The sequence below is a fragment of the Mizuhopecten yessoensis genome, unplaced genomic scaffold (assembly GCF_002113885.1).
Source record: "Mizuhopecten yessoensis strain PY_sf001 unplaced genomic scaffold, ASM211388v2 scaffold9969, whole genome shotgun sequence".
Classification (NCBI taxonomy): Eukaryota; Metazoa; Mollusca; class Bivalvia; order Pectinida; family Pectinidae; genus Mizuhopecten; species Mizuhopecten yessoensis.
The window spans coordinates 228015-248813 of NW_018408313.1; the positions used below are offsets into that span (position 1 = coordinate 228015).

General features: G+C 39.0%; 2 protein-coding genes across 2 annotated transcripts in view; one reads left to right on the forward strand and one right to left on the reverse strand.

Moving 5' to 3' along the window:
* The window catches only part of LOC110459121 (ganglioside GM2 activator-like), a 9265-nt gene extending 5025 nt beyond the window's left edge, over window positions 1–4240 (forward strand). Inside the window, exons 2-4 of the mRNA XM_021511217.1 lie at window positions 646–838; window positions 2709–2919; window positions 3961–4240. Of these exons, the coding sequence (XP_021366892.1) occupies window positions 646–838; window positions 2709–2919; window positions 3961–4113 (557 nt within the window). The 3' untranslated portion in view covers window positions 4114–4240. The remainder of the gene's footprint in view (window positions 1–645; window positions 839–2708; window positions 2920–3960) is intronic.
* A 147-nt stretch (window positions 4241–4387) lies between these two features.
* Window positions 4388–20789, reverse strand: LOC110459120 (RNA-binding protein 40-like). The gene is made up of 15 exons (XM_021511216.1): window positions 20703–20789; window positions 19714–19851; window positions 18905–18952; window positions 18225–18331; window positions 17327–17428; window positions 16747–16858; window positions 15491–15559; window positions 13039–13133; window positions 12507–12760; window positions 11044–11099; window positions 9100–9205; window positions 7674–7768; window positions 6461–6519; window positions 5772–5904; window positions 4388–5132 (listed from the first exon to the last, which is right to left on the reverse strand). The coding sequence occupies exons 2-15, from the start codon at window positions 19840–19842 to the stop codon at window positions 5100–5102; spliced, it is 1398 nt and encodes a 465-aa protein (XP_021366891.1). The 5' UTR covers window positions 19843–19851; window positions 20703–20789; the 3' UTR covers window positions 4388–5099.
* Window positions 20790–20799: the final 10 nt, after the last annotated feature.

The following is a 20799-nucleotide window of genomic DNA, read 5'->3' on the forward strand; positions in this document are numbered from 1 at the left end:
TTTTTGTCACAATCATGCCATGAATGTATTCTTTACGGTGACCATCATTTGATTAGATTTTCATTAATATTTTACATAACATGCACATTTTATCAACACTTAGACAGCTTCTGAAAGGTACAACTTTGAGGAGCCATAAAAAACAAACCAAGTGACCTAAATCTTTATACTTTATAGATTTGTGACCACAACGGCATGGGCAATGCACCACCAACAGGAATCAGAGAAGGGGCCGTTTTGGAAACCGGCCCTTTGTCAATTACTAAATCTCAAACGAACGGCAATACGTTTTTGTTGGACATTAATTTTCCTAAATAGGTTTAAAGCTGGAGTTTCCAATGTCTTAATTCTCGGATTCTTTTTATTAACGATATTCAGTCAGACTTTTTTCGTCAAGATTTTTTAAAGTAGCAGTCACAGTTTATGTTGAACTATATTATCTGGCTCTGATATGAAGAAAAATAACTGACAAGAAAAACTGAAATTTAACCCCGTCAAGATTTTTTCACATATATTTTACCATCGATTGAATTAGTGGAAATATTGGTCACGTGACTTCACTACTCCTGAAGTGGCATTTTTTCTTATGATTTGTTTTTGTCATAACGTACATGTAATTCAAATATCATTATTTTACTGTTTTAGATTCAAACGGGGCCGTTACGGTGGAAACAATAGCTGTGACCCCTGACCCCATCGAATTGCCTGGCGTTATGAAACTGACAGTACGTGGCAACACGACACACCCCCTTGACAACGCTAAGCTGTCAATCACCCTACATCGAGATACGTTCCTGCTCAGCATCCCCATCCCCTGCCTTCTAAACCTGGGATCGTGGTAGGTCATAAAATAGGTTGACACGTTTATCATTTAAATATTCAGTTTTTCTCGAGTTGTCCTGGACGTAAATGGACAAAACATAAGAAGACAAGAGGCCCATAGGGCCTGTATCGCTCACCTGGATATCTAAGCAATCATGGCAGAATATTCTCCAAATGAGATCCAAGGGAATATGCCAGATCCCAAGGCCAATCCTTGTAGCATATATATCTGTATTCAATTTTTCATGCCCAGCAATTTTATGTATGGTTATGAGGTGGGGATCTCAACTGTTTCCAAGTTGTGACTCAGAAACTCGGTCCCTACGGTTGTGGCCAGACCCCAGGATCAATTCTAATATCATGACTGCATTTGTCTCTTTTTGCCCAGCATTTGTATATATAGTTTTGGGGTAGGGATTTCAACCGTTTCAAAGTTATGACCCAGGGGTTAAGTCTGCAAGGGTGGGGTAAACCCTGGGGTCAATTCTAATATCATGACTGCATTTGTCTCTTTATGCCCAACAATTGTATATATAGTTTTGGGGTGGGGATCTTAACCATTTCAAAGTTATGACCCAGGGGTTAAGTCTCCAAGGGTGGGGCAGTCCCCAAGGCCATCCTGGAAGCATATGTGCATTCATNAGGGGTTCGGTCAGACCCAAGGGTCTATTCTAATATTGTGACTGCATTCGTCTCTTTATGCCCAGCATTTGTATATATAGTTTTTGAGTGGGGATCTCAGCCGTTTTAAAGTTATGGCCCAAGGACGATGTTTCCAAGGGTGGGGCCAGACCCTATAGCCATCCTGAAAGCAAATGTGCATTCTTCTCTTTATACTCAGCAATTGTTTATGTGGTTATATGGTGGGGATCTCAACCATTTCCAGGCAATAAACTTTTTTTGGCCCCACCCCTTAGCCCGGGGGGTCAGCCCCACCATTTGTTCAATTTTGAATCCCTGCCTCCCATGAATGCTTCCGACCAAATATGATCGATATCCATGGCATAGTTTTACAGAAGAAGTCCCCACCACCTAGGGATGCTTCCAGTCTAATATGGTTGATATCCATCACTTAGTTCCAGAGAAGAAGTCGCTTAAAGCAATATAGCCAAATAACCCTTTTTGTCCCCGCCCCTCAGCCCCCTGGGGGTTCAGCCCAACCATTTGTACAATTTTGAATCTCCATCACCTAGGGATGCTTCTAGTTAAATATGGTTGATATCCATTTCTTAGTTCCAGAGAAGAAGTCTCTTAAAGCAATATAGCAAAATTGCCCCCTTTTTGCCCCGCCCCTTAGCCCCCTGGGGGGTTAGCCCCACCATTTGTACAATTTTGATTCCCCACCACATAAGGATGCTTCCAGTCAAATTTAGTTAAATTCCAATCAGTGGTTAAGAAGAAGAAGTCGTTTAAAGAAATTGTTGACGGACAGACGACGGAGGACGGACGGACAGACGGACAGACGACGGACGCCATGGTATGGCATAAGCTCACCTTGGTCCTTAGGACCAGGTGAGCTAATAAAACGTCTCCAAACCAGAAATGTCATAGAAAGTATTCTGTGAAATAAGATGATTAATAAATAATTTCTGTAGTTTTTCTTCTCTCGCCGTTTCAGTCGTGATATTAAATATGCACAGAGGAAAATAAAATCTGTATGACGGAAGTGAATTATGAAGAACTGAGAGATTTTTTTTCCTTATAGGGTTAAAGAGGACTGTTTACAGATATCCCTTCCTTGCTGTTATATCAGTCGCTAATTATGAAGAGCTGCAGTGTAATTTTTCGTTATGTGATCAAATCTAACTTAATATAATTTACTATGATACCATGGTTAGCTCTCATTGGAAACCCGAGCCTCATTGTCTGTCATTTCTCTCCTTCAGTACCTACGATGACATATGTACATTGGTGGATCAGGCGATCAGTGAGAACTGGGGGACCATTACGGCAGGCCTTGCTACACAGGTTAAAACAATGCTGTTGTCAGCTGGTATCAACCCAAGCGTCTGTCCAATTCCTTCCTCTCAACTCGTTCTGACGGAATATGCCATCACTTTACCCTCGGTTCCGTCAGTTCTAAGCTGGCTGGCTTCAGTAAGTACAAATCTCACCCATGGCTAGTGTCAGTACGTACAAATCTCACCCATGGCTAGTGTCAGTAAGGACAAATCTCACCCATGGCTAGTGTCATTAAGTACAAATCTCACCAATGGCTAGCGTTTGTATGTACAATCTCACCCATGGCAACCATTTGTATGTAAAAATCTCAACCATGGCTAGTGTCAGTAAGGACAAATCTCACCCATGGCTAGTGTCATTAAGTACAAATCTCACCAATGGCTAGCGTTTGTATGTACAAATCTCACCCATGGCAACCATTTGTATGTAAAAATCTCAACCATGGCTAGCGTTTGTATGCACAAATCTCAACCATGGCTAGCGTTTGTATGCACAAATCTCAACCATGGCTAGCGTTTGTATGCACAAATCTCACCAATGGCTAGCGTTTGTATGTACAAATCTCAACCATGGCTAGCGTATGTATGCACAAATCTCAACCATGGCTAGCGTTTGTATGCACAAATCTCAACCATGGCTAGCGTTTGTATGCACAAATCTCAACCATGGCTAGCGTATGTATGTACAAATCTCGCCTATGGCTGTGCATGATGTACCAGTGCAAGTACACTATAATGGGCTTTCAATAGACAGGTGTATTCAGGGAAAATTCTACACGACCTTTGACTTCATTGGACATATACGTTTTAATTTGTATACAGTATTTGACTAGCATCAGTAAGTATAACCTATGTCATCATTAATAAGCTACAGTTAGAGCTCTGTAAGTCATAATTACCTAGCGTCAGTATGCATGTAAACTTCTTCCCTAAACAGGTTATTTCAGGTTTATTTCAGGTTACATCTACTTTCAGGTTTACTCCATTTCAACTCACTCACCACTAGAGATGCATTTAAACTCTTCCAATTCAAAAGATGGAATAATTTATTATATATTTCAGGGTTGAATTAGTAATTGCAAGTGCCACATCACGAGTTATCTCCCTTCTGTTACTTGATTTATCTCCCTTTATTTGATTCTTCTTTTACAGTAGTCTTTTTCATTTTGTCTTACAGGGCGACTACACAGTTAAAGCAGAGCTTAAAGACAAAACCACCAATTTAGATTTGATGTGCCTCGATCTGAAACTGACTTTGACAAAAGCGTCAACATGTACAGGATGGCTGTGTGGGCGAAGGAAGAGGGATATTCTCAAAAACAGAAGCTAAACCAGCTAACGGTTCTATCCAAAGACAAGTGACTTTGATTTGTTATTGATTGTAAGATTGTACTTTAAAATATCATAGCCTTTGTCTTAAATTTCAACAAAATAAATGTGTGCATGTTTAAATGACATATTGTGTTCTGTTTGCAGTCAGCAATTAAAATGTGATCAGAGATGAACATGTTCAACCATGTAAGATTTAAATACAAAAACTATTCGACAGGCAAATATACTTACATTGATCAGTTTGTTTTTGACTAATAGAAACATACTTAGTAACACAAAACTATGCTTGCTGTTGGTTCAAGAATTTATTCAACATCTAAATGTATCTGATTTTCTAGTATTATTTGTGAAAATTTATTCTTTTATTTCCCTTGTTGCTAACGGTAGGGTTAATTTCATTGAAATTTTGAAATAAATAAGATGTATCATGTATTTGGCCACTGGGAATTATTTTTTGGTACTTTGTAACTGGAAAATATGATTCTTATGATCTTATTCCTTGTCACAGGGAAATATTCTGTCTCCCCTTTGTTACTGTCATGGGGCTAATACCATCGTATGACTGTGAGATAGAGTTAGGTCCCTTGTAACAAAGCCTTCTTGTATCCCTGGTAACTGGGAAGCACGATTGTTTTCCTTTATGTCACTGAAAAAACCATTTAGTATTCTTGTTTCTTGGAAGTAGTCTTTATGTCACTTCTCACTAGGAATTTTTCCATGATTCTGGTCCTGTATTTTTTAGAACAGATTTGGTCGCTTGGAAATATCATTCCTGTTCCTTGTCATTAGGAATTGGTTTTAGTATCCCTTGTCACTCGTCAGGTGGTTTTATGTTGAAGTCATGCTGAGGTAGTTTTAATGTCTCTGTGTCACCATTTGACTGACTCAACATGCCTGTGCCGTTGGTCATCACCTTGGGTGATCCTCCTCGCAGGGAAATAGCTTCTCCTCCGATTCTCTGGATTTCATGTTAGATGTCTCGCTTCAGTCTTTAGCCTTTGCTGACCTTGCAAATTGCTGGAAACTGAGTTAAGGATTTTTTCAACTTGTTTTTAAGGTCATTTTGTTTATTTTACAGTAGAACTTGATTATTTTGATATTTTATATGCCAGAGAAAAATATTATAATAACCGATATATTATAATAAACGATCAAGCTGTTTTCGACAACGTTTTAGGTTGTCTGAAATGGAAGTGAGATGCCCTATATGTAGAAGCATAAACAGGTGTTCGTAGTTACCTAAGTAAGGGTCAAGTTTAGGTGCCAACAATATTTAGATCAGGAAATAAGAACTATGCAATATAGATGCATTCGTAATCAAATGTACTTTGGTCAATATACTCTATCAAATATAATCCTCTAGGAATGTAAAACATCTCTTTCCGAAAAAGACTGACAGAATTAAATCTTCCTGCTCTTACCTACAGATATACTGCAGGAGAGTAAGTAGGGTGTGGAATGGCAATATACAAATGTAATCAAAGTTTTCATTTTTTTGTGAATACAATATGTATTCAAAATGTTTTTCACCTATTTGTAAATTTCTAACATGTCAGCAACACCTACATACAGTATAAACTCCAATACATATATGAAAATATTCCTCAATGAGATATTTTCTACATATTTCCTTTAACATATAACAAAGAAGGATACAACCACCATGGGTTTGGTGTTGATGACATAACCGTTGGTGTCTTTGAGTGCACGACCTGCAGCCTCTTCTGTGGGAAAGGTTACAAAGGCCTGACCTTTCATACGACCTTCCTTCATCAGTCTCACATCAAACCTGAAGGGCAAAACAAACCTGTCATATACCATGCAGCATGTACATATATCATTATTATACATTTTTTTGAAATGTGAAAATTATATTTCACAGAGAAAAACCACCGACCAACAGCCAGTACCTGGGGACTGCCCCACGTAGGTCTCGAACCCGCGACCCAGTGGTGGAGGGCTAGTGGTAGCAGAATGTTAGACGCCTTAACCACTTGGCCACCGTGGCCCCCGTAGAATTTCGATTTCCCCATATCTACATACTGACTGACTATTATCCTCCCATCTTTCATCTGGGATTTTAATCAATATTGACACCAACATTGCACTGCAATAACAAGTACAAATTTAGTAATTTTCTAGATAATTTATATATTAACGCAGAATATAATTTAAAGAGCAGTAAAAAGTAAAGTACACCACAGCCTAAACCAGCTTACTAATGTTTAATGACTGTGGAAGAAAGAAGATCTCTGAAGAACTACTGTAGATGGACAGATGTCCCCCATAATATCAACTCTCAGAAATATGGGTGATACAGATTACAACTGGATATCTTCACTTACATGTTTTTATGAAGATCGGATTGCCAGTTCACGTACTGTCCATACAGGTTGACAATGTCCTGAAAAGAAAGAAAACAGGTTTAAAATACAACTCTTCTATGTTATACACTACATTTAGTTACTTTCAATTCTAAAAGGTACTGAACGTGAGAACATCTTGATAATAAGCATTCCACAACTAACTTTTCAAATGGCTTTAAAATAAAATGGTCTCGAAAACAGAAAGTATTATTCAAGATAAGTCTGGGAATCTTGACCTTACTAAAAAAGAATAGGGTTACATTCGCGTGTCTCGGTTGAAACAGTACAGGTGGCGCAGAAATATTCAACGATAAACGAACACACTTGGACTGTTGTATAAGCAGTGCTAAATAAGCACAGTTTTCGGAGAATAAATAACAACGTTTCAAGAATATTATGCCATTCTTTCACGTGTCCACTGAATCACATTACGTATCTTAAAAACTACAAATGGCTTGACATTGTTTTAGAAAGAAATAAAGCAAACTAGCAATAGTCAGCATTTTAGTTTCGGTCAGGTACGTCTGGACCCCTAAATCTACATGTGCCAAATATTCCGGAGGTCAGCCTCAGTTCAAATCTGTGCCTGTCGTTTTCTTAACAGGTTTACCCATTTCAACAGGTTGAACTGGATATGCGAAAGGGGCCGATGTCACAGCTTGTTGTCAAGATGTAAAGGTATTAGCCACTGAGGTTTGGAATATAACATCACGAATACCCAAATATAGTACATAGGGCCATTCAGTTTTCATCCCCTGTCAGAGTGATGAATTTCAATTTTGTGACATTTGAACCTCTGTGAAACTCAAGTGTGAATGTCATGTGATAGAAAAATTATAAGTTCTTGTCACTATAATGATTTATCAACCCAATAAAAAATCTTGGTTAAAGGCTGAGTTTAATGTCATTTTAACATTTAATGCGCATTTGTGACATTGTGTATGTCTGCTGGAGGTGGTACATTGGTATATTTGCCTCCTTGCGATAGTGCAGATCTATCTCACTGAAATACATGTAACATTCTAATAGCACCCAGCATATTATTCCACCCAATGAAATGCTACTTGGGTCAATTTTTTAAGCCTTTCACCCCTATGTAACTTTATATAAACTCTACCATTCATTGATCTGGAGAAGTCCATTTTGGTCTACAGTGGGGCTATGACCTATATAAGAAGCCCCTAGTCTGTACCTGTTCTGTTGTATGCTTTGCCAGGTTTTTTATGTAAAGTCTTGTTGTTGGTTCACCTGCATCATATCGTTTAAACACGGAGAAGTTCTTCATTTCTGTAAAAATAAAATATTTATTATAAACTAGAAAGGACATAATTATGTAGTATCCAATCTCCTATTCCGTCTTTGCGTATTGCAGAGTTATCTTCTCTTGTGAGCAGGTATTGATTGTTACGTCATTGGTTTGTGTGAGAAAGTTACGTCGTTTTCTCAAAAATTGATGACGTTACTCTCACAAACCAATGACGTAACAATCAATACCTGCTCACAAGAGAAGATAACTCTGCAATACGCAAAGACGGAATAGTTATTAAATATTTTGGATGTACGATTTTTAATCCCTAACTTTCCTTACCATTTGCGTTAACAACTGTTCCGTTTGATTTACAAGTATGACTGAAACACAGTTCTGTGAAACTGATGTATTAGTTTCAGCAGATTGATTTACAAGTATGACTGAAACACAGTTCTGTGAAACTGATGTATTAGTTTCAGCAGATTGATTTACAAGTATGACTGAAACACAGTTCTGTGAAACTGATGTATTAGTTTCAGCAGATTGATTTACAAGTATGACTGAAACACAGTTCTGTGAAACTGATGTATTAGTTTCAGCAGATTGATTTACAAGTATGACTGAAACACAGTTCTGTGAAACTGATGTATTAGTTTCAGCAGATTGATTTACAAGTATGACTGAAACACAGTTCTGTGAAACTGATGTATTAGTTTCAGCAGATTGTTTTTAAAAAAGTGCCAAAATCATAAAACTGCTTAGGGGCGGTTCTCCAGCAAAATCTGCCTGACCCTAGCACTCCGAGACAAATCACTTCTATTCCTAGTCAGGTTTTCTGCCTATTACTTCTATGTAATGCAAAATATCAATAATAAAACTCTGAAGGCATATCACAGGGATTCCTGGGGTTGGATGGGTGTTTTACTGGAATTGTTATAAATATCAAATCAATGAATAGCCTCATATTTAACATATACAATGTTGCTGTAAAGTTGCTCTTAATTGTGATGTGTGTCTTCACATGATTTTTGCTGAAGTATAGAAATATGAGATTATCACAAGACAGTCACAAGACTAAGACATTATTAATGCATTATCCGCCTAAGGGAAGGATATGATCCCTTCATCTGTACGACCTTGTCATGTGCGTCACATAAACACAACTCTTTCAATACGGCATACTATTCACTTGAATTATTCAGGATCAATTAAATGCTTTACAGTATATAGAATACAAACGTTCTAGTGATGTAGTCAAATCAAGGTGATACTCAACACTGATTCGGACACCTAACATTAATGTACATCATTATATCAATACAAATGTATATAACAATGTGGAGTGACATTGCATAGGAACAGCACTTACCACTGGTTGAGATCCGACCTTTCTGGATTTGCTCGGTTTTAAGGAAGAGACTAGGGTCCACTGAGTAGGGAAGGTTAGAGTCCTTCATCTCTATTTCTACACTCGGCTGAAACAGAAATATGTACAGTAAATAACACAGATTGTCATTGATAAAAGCTATCTCAACACACTCTATAGTATTCATACGGATATAAACCCATGCATGGTAATTAGCTCATCTGTATCTTCACTGTCCTGTAATAAGCTCAACTCTTTTACTTTGAGTCAGAGATAATGCATCCCCGGGGCCTGTCACTTACTGTACTTACACTGTTATTTCATTTGGCCAAAATGATGTTGCAAAAGCAACAGATAGATCTGTTTGATTCATTTAAACGTCTTGTCAACAAAATAAAGTTATATTGGGCAAAACAGTAGAAACTAGTTGTTATTATATCATAAAGAATTGATTGTAATACCACAATACGTCATTTCCGAGATACAAGTTTCTGGAATATACATCAAATGACCTGGTACTTACATGGTATATTAAGGCTAGGGGGAATGTATACTTCTAGTGTAAAAGTAAATCAGTAGCAAACCAACTTTGTCAAAGTAAACAAGAGGCCCAATGGGCCTGAATTGCTCACCTGGTATTAATCTCACACTTGTAATCTTAAAAGTTGACTAAAATACAGCTTCAGGCAGAATATCAGTGTTTGATTCATAAGAACCTATTAAAAGATTTAAACATATGACGCCTGTGACCTTGAACGATTTAAACATATGACGCCTGTGACCTTGAACGATTTAAACATATGACGCCTGTGACCTTGAACGATTTAAACATATGACGCCTGTGACCTTGAACGATTTAAACATATGACACCTGTGACCTTGAACGATTTAAACATATGACGCCTGTGACCTTGAACGATTTAACCATATGACGCCTGTGACCTTGAACGATTTAAACATATGACGCCTGTGGCCTTGAACGATTTAAACATATGACGCTGTGACCTTGAACGATTTAAACATATGACGCCTGGGACCTTGAACGATTTAAACATATGACGCCTGGGACCTTGAACGATTTAAACATATGACGCCTGGGACCTTGAACGATTTAAACATATGACGCCTGGGACCTTGAACGATTTAAACATATGACGCCTGGGACCTTGAACGTTTTAAACATATGACGCCTGTGACCTTGAACGATTTAAACATATGACGCCTGTGACCTTGAATGTCGAACAAGGACATTAGGTTGAGCATGCTTTTGGCAAACTATCATTACCCTGGACATTTTGGTTATACAGAACAAGTCATTTAAAGATTTAAACATATATTGACCAATGTGACCTTGAATATTTGTCATGGTCATTCAATTTAACAAATTTGGTAGCCCTTCATCCCAGCATGTTACTTGCCAAATATCATAACCCTAAGCTTTTTGGTTATTCAGAAGAAGTTTTTTTTTTTTTTAACATATTTGACCCCTGTGACCTTGAAAATAGATGAAGGTCATTTATTTGAACAAACTTGGTAGCTATTCATCCCAGTTTGCTTCTGGCCAGATATCATCACCCTAGGCCTTTTGGTTATTAAGAAGAAGTTGTTTAAATTAAAAAATTAACGCCGGACGGACGATGGACTCCGCACCACGGCACATCTTTTGGCCAGGTGTCAGGTGAGCTAAAAATTTGTAAATTTGGATGAAAATAGCTGAAATTTCGTTTTTCCGGTTGAATCAGGAGAGATACAGTATATTAAAAACGAAGTACTTGTATAGAAAGGGGATATGTAATTATGACAAAGTTGACTCGGTTCTTTGTATAACGGCAAAAGTGGTGGTCTCCGGTTGTGTTAATATTTAACTCATATCTGGGTATAATAATATGTTTAGTTGTGAATATAGTGCACGATATCCATCACAAAGTATTGTAAAACAGGACAAACCTTTTCTGTTGGAGCTATTTTTCCAAATCCACTGCCTTCCTCTCGGGAAACAGTTTCTAAAACAGGAACAAAACACTCCCTGTAACAGTATGTTACCACAATGTCAACAGTCATTAGAATTTATATCAAATAATGCAAACACATATATTTTTTTCGATTGTGTTCAGCTTGGTTGTTATCGGAAAGTCACTTACTTCAAAAAACACTTTGCGGTAAAAAAGATACTGAGGGAGTTTCAGAGAATTTTAAAGAGTCACTTGTTACCCTGAGAGTCTGGTGTCAAAGGTTGAGGTCCAGAAAGGGGGGGGGGTGTGCACTCTGGAGAGACAGAACAGTGAAGCCCCGAGAAGGCATGAGTAGATTCCAGTATGTGTATCATTAAGCACTGTCGTTGATGGACAGTGAAGGCCCGAGTAGATTCCAGTATATGTATCATTAAACACTGTCGTTGATGGACAGTGAAGGCCCGAGAAGGCCCGAGAAAGCCCGAGTAGATTCCAGTATGTGTATCATTAAGCACTGTCGTTGATGGACAGTGAAGGCCCGAGAAGGCCCGCGAAGGCCCGAGTAGATGCCAGGATGTGTATCATTAAGCACTGTCGTTGATGTTTACATTGTTACATGTATGATCCTATATAATGTGTGAGCATTAAATGTGGAAATAGAAGATTTTTGGTTTTTTGGTATTTAAAAACTCTGTTAAAAAGGACATATTAATATTTTTGAAGAAAGCCTTATCCGTGATATGGATAAGGTCTGTTTTATGGATGCAGCGATTTGGTGTTCAGTGTGTTTTGTAACAACCCTTTGTCCTTTTAAAACAAATATTTTCCACAGCTTAAGTCACCTATATATACTGTGTAATGCCTAGTACCATGTAATATATTTCTTGTCCCATAACCTTGTTCTCCTCAAAGGCAATAATACCCATTTTACATCATTTCCCATGCTATACTGTAATATTAATCTTCTACAGAGGAAATGTTATAATTAATAGAAAGATTTAGTATTGTTTGTTCAATACCAGATTCAGATTCCAGGTCTCTGTAACAGCTAACACCAAGAATAGGACCAACTTATGGCCATTCCACTATATCATCACACTAAAAATAGGTCTTAATCTGGAAACACAGCATGATACACCACCCACTTTAATTGGTGCGACATCTAAACAATAAGAAGTGCTTAACAGGTTAGGGAGATACACCTTACATGTACTGCAAAAAGTAGAGAGAAAATAAACTGAATACTAGGAAATTTTTCGCAGCAGTATGACCTTCGCCTATTTGTCAAACATGGATTTTATCAGAAAAGGGTGAATTTTCAATTAGACAAAAGTTTGTCCGGTAAACAGTATACAGGTCCCAGGTGTGGCAACATGGACAGCAGATCAATGATGATCTCCATGGAAACACCATGAAAATTGCACTACAGTCTGATGTAAGTCTAACTTATACTATTACCTTTATCTGTTATAGCCTGGTCTTCGATTGGTTGTACACAGGTTTCTTTGACCACCGTTTCTGGGAGTTTGAGTTGAATCTTCTTAATGCCAGCTGTCTGATTGGCCTGTTCAAAGACATCTTCGGCTAATAACACAGGGCCAGTGGGAACCGGTCGTGGGGTTTCTTTCTCCAGAACGAGCCGTGGAACCTTTATTGGTCTGGAGGACTTGGACAAAGCAGGTCTCTTCAAAGATTGTTGACCAAATATGGATCTAAATAATCATGAGTTGAGAGCTATTTTAAAATGAACTCATTCATAAAGTATGTCTTGTAACAAACTATTAGGAAATTGAAAAATTCCAAACCAGGTTTTAGTAGTTTTGGGAAGGCTCCTACAAGGAAGGGGATGTATTGACAAGGACGCCTCAACCACAGTACTTGTTTAACCAATTTAACAGTGATTTACCTGGGATAAGCTATAATATTATAGTTTTCTTAATGTGGAATTCTGATAGGAGAGAAATACATGTCACAGTACATCTATAATCACCTCTCCCTGTCTTCATCACTTTCTATTTCAGACTCCTCAGAACTTGCTGCCTCCACAGGCTGAGGCTCCGGAGGCGGGGCTGGCTGCTCATAGGCCTGAGGAACACAAGACTGATCTATACAATTTGCACAGTAATCATTTCAATTAACAATAGACATTGAATATTCATTAAAAAGCATTTCTTAATGTTGTTCATAAATTATCTAAAAATGAATCATATATCTGCATTTTTTGGTAGAAATAACAGCTATTCTTTGATTATTTAATCGGTAATCAAAATCATGGTATCAAACTGTGTTAGTCCTGGTTTCAATGTGAGCTGTTTTATGTACAGCAAAAGTGATTTGTCATTGTATGATAAGGATAGGTCAAAACATAGTTGACATTATAATACTTCTTCAAATTCAAATCTGATCTCCAGCAAAATGTCATCACGATCAATGATCAACTCTCCCTGCATCCTTGATATCCAGGGGTTACGCTCACTTTCGCTCTCTACACCCCTGGAATATGTCATAGCAAAATTGAAGGCACGATGATAGCTGTTTGATTGGTCTCAGGTAAAAAAAACACCTGACCAAATGTTAGGCTGATACCTGCCCTTTGAAGATTACAAAGGAGAGGCGCCCGACTTTAAAGCCTGTCAATTTTTACTGTTACATGACCACAAAATTCTTTTGATGTACATCAAAGGATCAAACTAGTCTTCTTGTCTCATCAACAAGATCGTGCACACAGAGCCTTCGATTTTGCTATGACATATTCCAGGGGTGTAGAGAGCGAAAGTGAGCGTAACCCCTGGATATCGAGGGTGACATATTCCAGGGGTGTAGAGAGCGAAAGAGACTGTAACCCCTGGATATCGAGGATGAGAGCGAAAGTGAGTGTAACCCCTGGATATCGAGTGTGACATATTCCAGGGGTGTAGAGAGCGAAAGTGAGCGTACCCCCTGGATATCGAGGGTGACATATTCCAGGGGGGGAGAGAGCGAAAGTGAGCGTAACCCCTGGATATCTAGTGTGACATATTCCAGGGGTGTAGAGAGCGAGAGAGACTGTAACCCCTGGATATCGAGGATGAGAGCGAAAGTGAGGGTAACCCCTGGATATCGAGGGTGACATTTTCCAGGGGTGTAGAGAGCGAAAGTGAGCGTACCCCCTGGATATCGAGGGTGACATATTCCAGGGGTCTAGAGAGCGAAAGTGAGCGTAACCCCTGGAGATCGAGGGTGACATATTCCAGGGGTGTAGAGAGCGAGAGAGACTGTAACCCCTGGATATCGAGGATGAGAGCGAAAGGGAGTGTAACCCCTGGATATCGAGGGTGACATATTCCATGGGTGTAGAGAGCGAAAGTGAGCGTAACCCCTGGATACTGAGGATGAGAGCGAAAGTGAGCGTAACCCCTGGATACCGAGGAGGAGAGCGAAAGTGAGCGTAACCCCTGGATACTGAGGATGAGAGCGAAAGGGAGCGTAACCCCTGGATACTGAGGATGAGAGCGAAAGGGAGCGTAACCCCTGGATACTGAGGATGAGAGCGAAAGGGAGCGTAACCCCTGGATATCGAGGGTGACATATTACAGGGGTGTAGAGAGCGAAAGTGAGCGTAGCCCCTGGATATCGAGGGTGACATATTCCATGGGTGTAGAGAGCGAAAGTGAGCGTAACCACTGGATATCGAGGGTGACATATTCCAGGGGGGTAGAGAGCGAAAGAGACTGTAACCCCTGGATATCGAGGCTGAGAGCGAAAGTGAGTGTAACCCCTGGATATCGAGTGTGACATATTCCAGGGGTGTAGAGAGCGAAAGTGAGCGTAACCCCTGGAGATCGAGGGTGACATATTCCAGGGGTGTAGAGAGCTAAAGTGAGCGTAACCCCTGGATACCGAGGATGAGAGCGAAAGTGAGCGTAACCCCTGGATACCGAGGACGAGAGCGAAAGTGAGCGTAACCCCTGGATATCTAGTGTGACATATTCCAGGGGTGTAGAGAGCGAGAGAGACTGTAACCCCTGGATATCGAGGATGAGAGCGAAAGTGAGCGTAACCCCTGGATACTGAGGATGAGAGCGAAAGTGAGCGTAAGCCCTGGATACCGAGGATGAGAGCGAAAGTGAGCGTAACCCCTGGATACTGAGGATGAGAGCGAAAGGGAGCGTAACCCCTGGATATCGAGGGTGACATATTCCATGGGTGTAGAGAGCGAAAGTGAGCGTAACCCCTGGATATCCAGGATGAGAGCGAAAGTGAGCGTAACCCCTGGATACCGAGGAGGAGAGCGAAAGTGAGCGTAACCCCTGGATATCGAGTGTGACATATTCCAGGGGTGTAGAGAGCGAGAGAGACTGTAACCCCTGGATATCGAGGATGAGAGCGAAAGTGAGCGTAACCCCTGGATACCGAGGATGCTCTCCCTGAGGAGTTACATAGTAGGATATAGGATACTTTACCAGAGGGGGTTGAGCTGTAAGGGCCCCGAATGGGGATGGGAGATTCATCTTGTTCATCAAATGTAGAACCTGGAAAACAAAATATAGAAAATCTCCGTTTGAAATCCAAGGTTAATTAATGCTCAATATCATGTAACTAATAGGCACCTTTCTGTTTTTTTATGATAGCGTCATGTTTTTTTTATGATAGAGTCAAAGTCCCTGTATGTGTCATCTCTCACAGATTTTATAATTGAAGTACATGTAGTCTATAAAATATTATGGAGTCCTGGGCCGCTTTTGTTTATTGCAATCCAAAAGGTTGGACCAAAGTTGTTCTCTTATTTCAAAAGGTCAGACCTAGTAATCTGGTGCTGCCTTGACAAAGCCTTGAACATAAAGTTTGGGGAAAGCTGCCACAGTGTTGGCTATATTGCTGATGACTGATATACATGATGGCGAGCGTCCTTACCTGAACATAAAGTTTGGGGAAACCTGCCACAGTGTTGGCTATATTGCTGATGACTGATATCCATGATGGTGAGCGTCCTTACCTGAACATAAAGTTTGGGGAAAGCTGCCACAGTGTTGACTATATTACTGATGACTGATATACATGATGGTGAGCGTCCTTACCTGAACATAAAGTTTAGGGAAAGCTGCCACAGTGTTGGCTATATTGCTGAGGACTGATATGGACGGTGATCGTCCTTACCTGAACATAAAGTTTGGGGAAAGCTGCCACAGTGTTGGCTATATTGCTGATGACTGATATGGACGGTGATCGTCCTTACCTGAACATAAAGTTTGGGGAAAGCGGCCACAGTGTTTGCTATATTGCTGATGACTGATATACATGATGGTGAGCGTCCTTACCTGAACATAAAGTTTGGGGGAAGCGGCCACAGTGTTGGCTATATTGCTGAGGACTGATATGGACGGTGATCGTCCTTACCTGAACATAAAGTTCGGGGAAAGCGGCCACAGTGTTGGCTATAGTGCTGATGACTGATATGGATGGTGGGCGTCCTTACCTGAACATAAAGTTTTGGGAAAGCTGCCACAGTGTTGGCTATATTGCTGATGACTGATATGGATAGTGATCGTCCTACCTGAACATAAAGTTTAGGGAAAGCTGCCACAGTGTTGGCTATATTGCTGATGACTGATATACATGATGGTGATCGTCCTTACCTGAACATAAAGTTTGGGGAAAGCTGCCACAGTGTTGGCTATATTGCTGATGACTGATATACATGGATGGTGAGCGTCCTTACCTGAACATAAAGTTTGGGGAAAGCTGCCACAGTGTTGGCTATATTGCTGATGATTGACATGTTAGGAGGAGGATACAGGTAGGTCAACCTTGGGTTTCTTGGGAAATCAAGACTGGAAAAAAGCATAAAGAAACGTTAGTGATCATGATGAATTCCTTCACTGCACATCATGTCAATAATTTCTATGCAAATATTTTGAATAATACGCTGGATCTTTGTAAAATGTCATTTTTAAGAATTACATCAGAGCTTTACCGCAATGATAACGATTTCAGAGAGGAATGTTTTTAGAAATATATACTGTAAATGTACTTATTTTAGTGAACTAAAAACTCAGCGCATTATCAATTGTTAATCAGTTTAGTGCATTGAGTAATTGCTGCACCCATAAAATATGTAAAAAAGACAGTGTACAGGAAATTCTATTGACGCATACAAAATTTAAAGTGCAAAAAGCGCTGAAATAAATCTCTCGCTAAAATAAGTATGTTTACAGCAAAAGGTACATTTGCGTGCAGCCAGTAATTAAGTTGAACGCAAGTGGCATGATCAAAATGAGTCCAACCGTGAGAGTGACTACCTCCATTTATTGAAAGTCTTGTCCTCAGATGGAAGTGGTTTGTGCGGCAGGTCAGACTTGATATCTTCAATGACATCAATCTTCTCCTCCTTCACGTCCGTCCTGTGAGTAGATAACAGTAGCATACCTTATATTAAAGAGGAACAGTATAGTGTAAGGCAATGGCAACGACAGACTGAATGGAAGCTCTACTGAATATAATCTCTATACCCAAATACACTGAAATATTAATTTACTGAAATCTTACTTAAATGACATCCTATCATACTTAGATGTTAATGTTCTTATATGAATGTTTTCATATTAGACCCCAGAAAGATTCAGGCTACCTACATCAAGGCCTCCATTTCAAGTACGTTGAGGACCAATTCTGGGGTTTAATATGAAAACAATCATATTACTGTATATTATAACATTGTGTGTAAAGGTTGCAAAGGCCCTATAACCACGGATAATAATTTGTGAACTGCTTTGAGACGACCTACGAACTAGGTTATGATAGAGCGGTATATAAGAACCTAAAATTATTATTATTACCCATAATACACCAATGTTACACATGTAAAGATGTGGATTAGTGTTTGATACATACTTATTATCAAATAGTACTCCTGTATTGTCACTGACAATTTGTACAAATCTAGGTCAGTATCTTTTCCATTTGGTCATTTTCCTTTGTGTATCATTTCACTCTATAATACTGTTTGCTAGTAATTCCAGTACAATTTATTTTGTCCATGTTTCTCGCAGACGACCAAAACAAAAGATTTTGAATTCTGAAGCAGAATTGAACCAGACATGTAACTATCATGTTTAACAAAATGATAACTGAAACTCAGTCCAGCATGCAGTTCAATGCTAAAAAACATACAAATATACACATGGAAATTATACATACACCTTGCGATCTTTCTGTATTGGGAAATCCTTTCTCTGGCTTTCTTTCGCGAATTCTACGATCAGTCTGCTTCCTAAAACGTCTAACTGATGCAGCTGTGAGAGGGCCTGGTAAACGAAACACAAAATATTTCAGTCAGTACATAATACTGCAAAAAATGTTTTCTGAACAAAACTATACCATATCAGGAATTTACTAGACCCTTGAGGGTATGTTTTGACTCACCAACATGAGGTTTGACTCTTGGGTTTTGAAACACAGATCTATTTGACATATATTTTGACTCCAAATTTCAGGGAAAATTTTAATTGACTTCTGAAATCGCCAAATGTCAATGGTCCACTAACCTCCTGTGTATACTGGGTGTACAGCGGGTGTATGGGCACAAAGCCTATATGGACAGAGGTAAATTGGGTGAGTACCATAGAACAAAATAGGACTTTTCCTTCACTTATAGATATGTAAATCAGTTGCTGTTATTTACCTTTCCCATGAAATCTTACATTGTAATGGTATTGATAGTCTCTGCTATATTGTTATGTCTAATTTAGTGATTGGTATGAATTACGGGATGAAATGTAGCACGAAAAGTTGCTAAAAATTACCTCCAAAGCTAGTACATGTATATGCTTACAGAATATATTCATAATGATATTCAAAATAATCTTAAAAGAGCTTACCTCCTTGGCGGAAGCATGATCCCTAAAAGTCGCAAAGGCAGTGTATTTCTACAAAGAAAAGAAATGGTACGTATACTGACAGTCATTTTATAGAAAACATTACAGTTGTTGGCTAGAATTTGTTCAAATTTGACTTTGTTTTTAGAAATGAAGCTATGTCATCATGATTATGCCTCAGCATTTCCATCAGGCTGGGAAAAGTTCTTTTTCAACCTGATGGAGTTTAAGTATGGAAGTGATATTTCACAATGAATGTACAGTAATTTATCTGGGGCTGGATTCTGATCCAATTTCCAATTGCTTTGTATTTTTCACAATAAAATCTGAAAAAATCCCAATTTGTTGGTATTTGGGACTGAATTTTGACCCAATTTCCACTTGCTATGTATTTTTCACAATTAAGTCTGCAAAATTCCCAATTTGTTGGTATTTGGGACTGGATTCTGATCCAATTTCTAATTGTACAATTGCTATGTATTTTTCACAATAAAGTCTGAAAAATTCCCAATTGGTTGGTATTTTTTTTGGAGGGCAAAGCAGAACCGGAAATTATTTTGGCTTTGTATAATACAAGACAGACTTTCCCAATTTCCCACTTGCGCTGCACAAAAATAAAATCCAAATTTCAGCCAGGCGACAATTTCCCAGATTGGCCAGGAAATACGCTGATGTACCAGATTGATTAATTTTATATTTGTACTGCTTTGAGCCATGACATAAATTGTATATCACATAATGTACTGTGTTATCCAGTGAATATACCTATTACTTTCATTCTCGATTTTCCATTAATCTAATCTATTATTTACCATTCTCCCTCCTTTTCCCATGACCTTGACATTCTCTGCTCCAAAATGTCCCAACAAATCCTCTTTCTCTGCTGGGCTGAGGTCCCCAGGCAGGTGACGTACAAAGAGTGTGTTCATTGAGTTAGCCATGTTTGTCTCCTGCAGATTAAATGTACAGAATTGCAAATGAAACAAGAATTGTAACTTAAGCCACAAACATACCAATACCTCTGCTTGTCCATAAAACTTAAGGTAATAGTTTATCATGTACTCATTTTTTAATGGGTAGAGGAATATCATTATTTTTTTTTACATCTCATTGTATCTTTTATTGGAATATGTTGAAAGCATGATGCCCTTTTTAGTTCATGATGTTTAAAAGAACTTCACATGTTTTCATTTCACTTTATTCCTGCTGCATGATGCACAGTAGACTAGTGGTAGGACGCCGGGCTCGTGACCAAAGGGTCGGGTTCGAGTCAGGTCACTGTGTTGTATCTTTGAGCATTTAGATGCTTTACTCTGCTTGGTCCAGTCTACTCAGCTGTAAATGAGTATGTGGTTGGGCAGTGCTTGAATTGTAGAATGCTAGGTGTGAGAGCCGAAATGGCAGCACCGGCTGTATGCTCCCCAGGGAGTTGAGAACGATATTGGGTGGTTGCAAATGCCCTATAACCATGGATAATAATTTGTGAACCGCTTTGAGACGGCCTATGAACTAGTTTGTGATAGAGCGGTATATACTGCTCAAAAGAACCTCAATTTATTATTATTACATATAATAACACAAATGTTACATATGTAAAAGATGTGTAATAAGGTTGCCTTACCAGCGTCAGGTAATTTAAGCTCAGCGGTAGAGCATCGGGCTGGAAAGTCAAGAGGGTCGCGGGTTCGATTCGAGCCCCAGCGACGGCACTATCTACACGTACATGGTTCATCTTAGAACCGATTTTTTTTCAAAACTGTAGTAATTTTTTGACCATTCAAATTTGGAAGAGGAAACTTACAACATTCGTTGGTTCAAAGTGAGTCAAGGCCTTCGTCTGTAATTTTGAACATGTGCATACAAACAGCTCATCTCACAACAAATACAAAGCGTTTAGA

What these genes read in the sequence shown, in the direction of transcription:
- LOC110459120 (XM_021511216.1), bottom strand. Translation starts at nt 19,842, where the DNA reads ATGGCTAACTCAATGAACACACTCTTTGTACGTCACCTGCCTGGGGAC. An exon ending in ATACAGAAAGATCGCAAGGT is followed by an intron (nt 17,429 to 18,224) that starts GTATGTATAATT and finishes ATCTACTCACAG; the next exon opens with GACGGACGTGAAGGAGGAGA. An exon ending in AGTGATGAAGACAGGGAGAG is followed by an intron (nt 12,761 to 13,038) that starts GTGATTATAGAT and finishes ATGATTATTTAG; the next exon opens with ATCCATATTTGGTCAACAAT.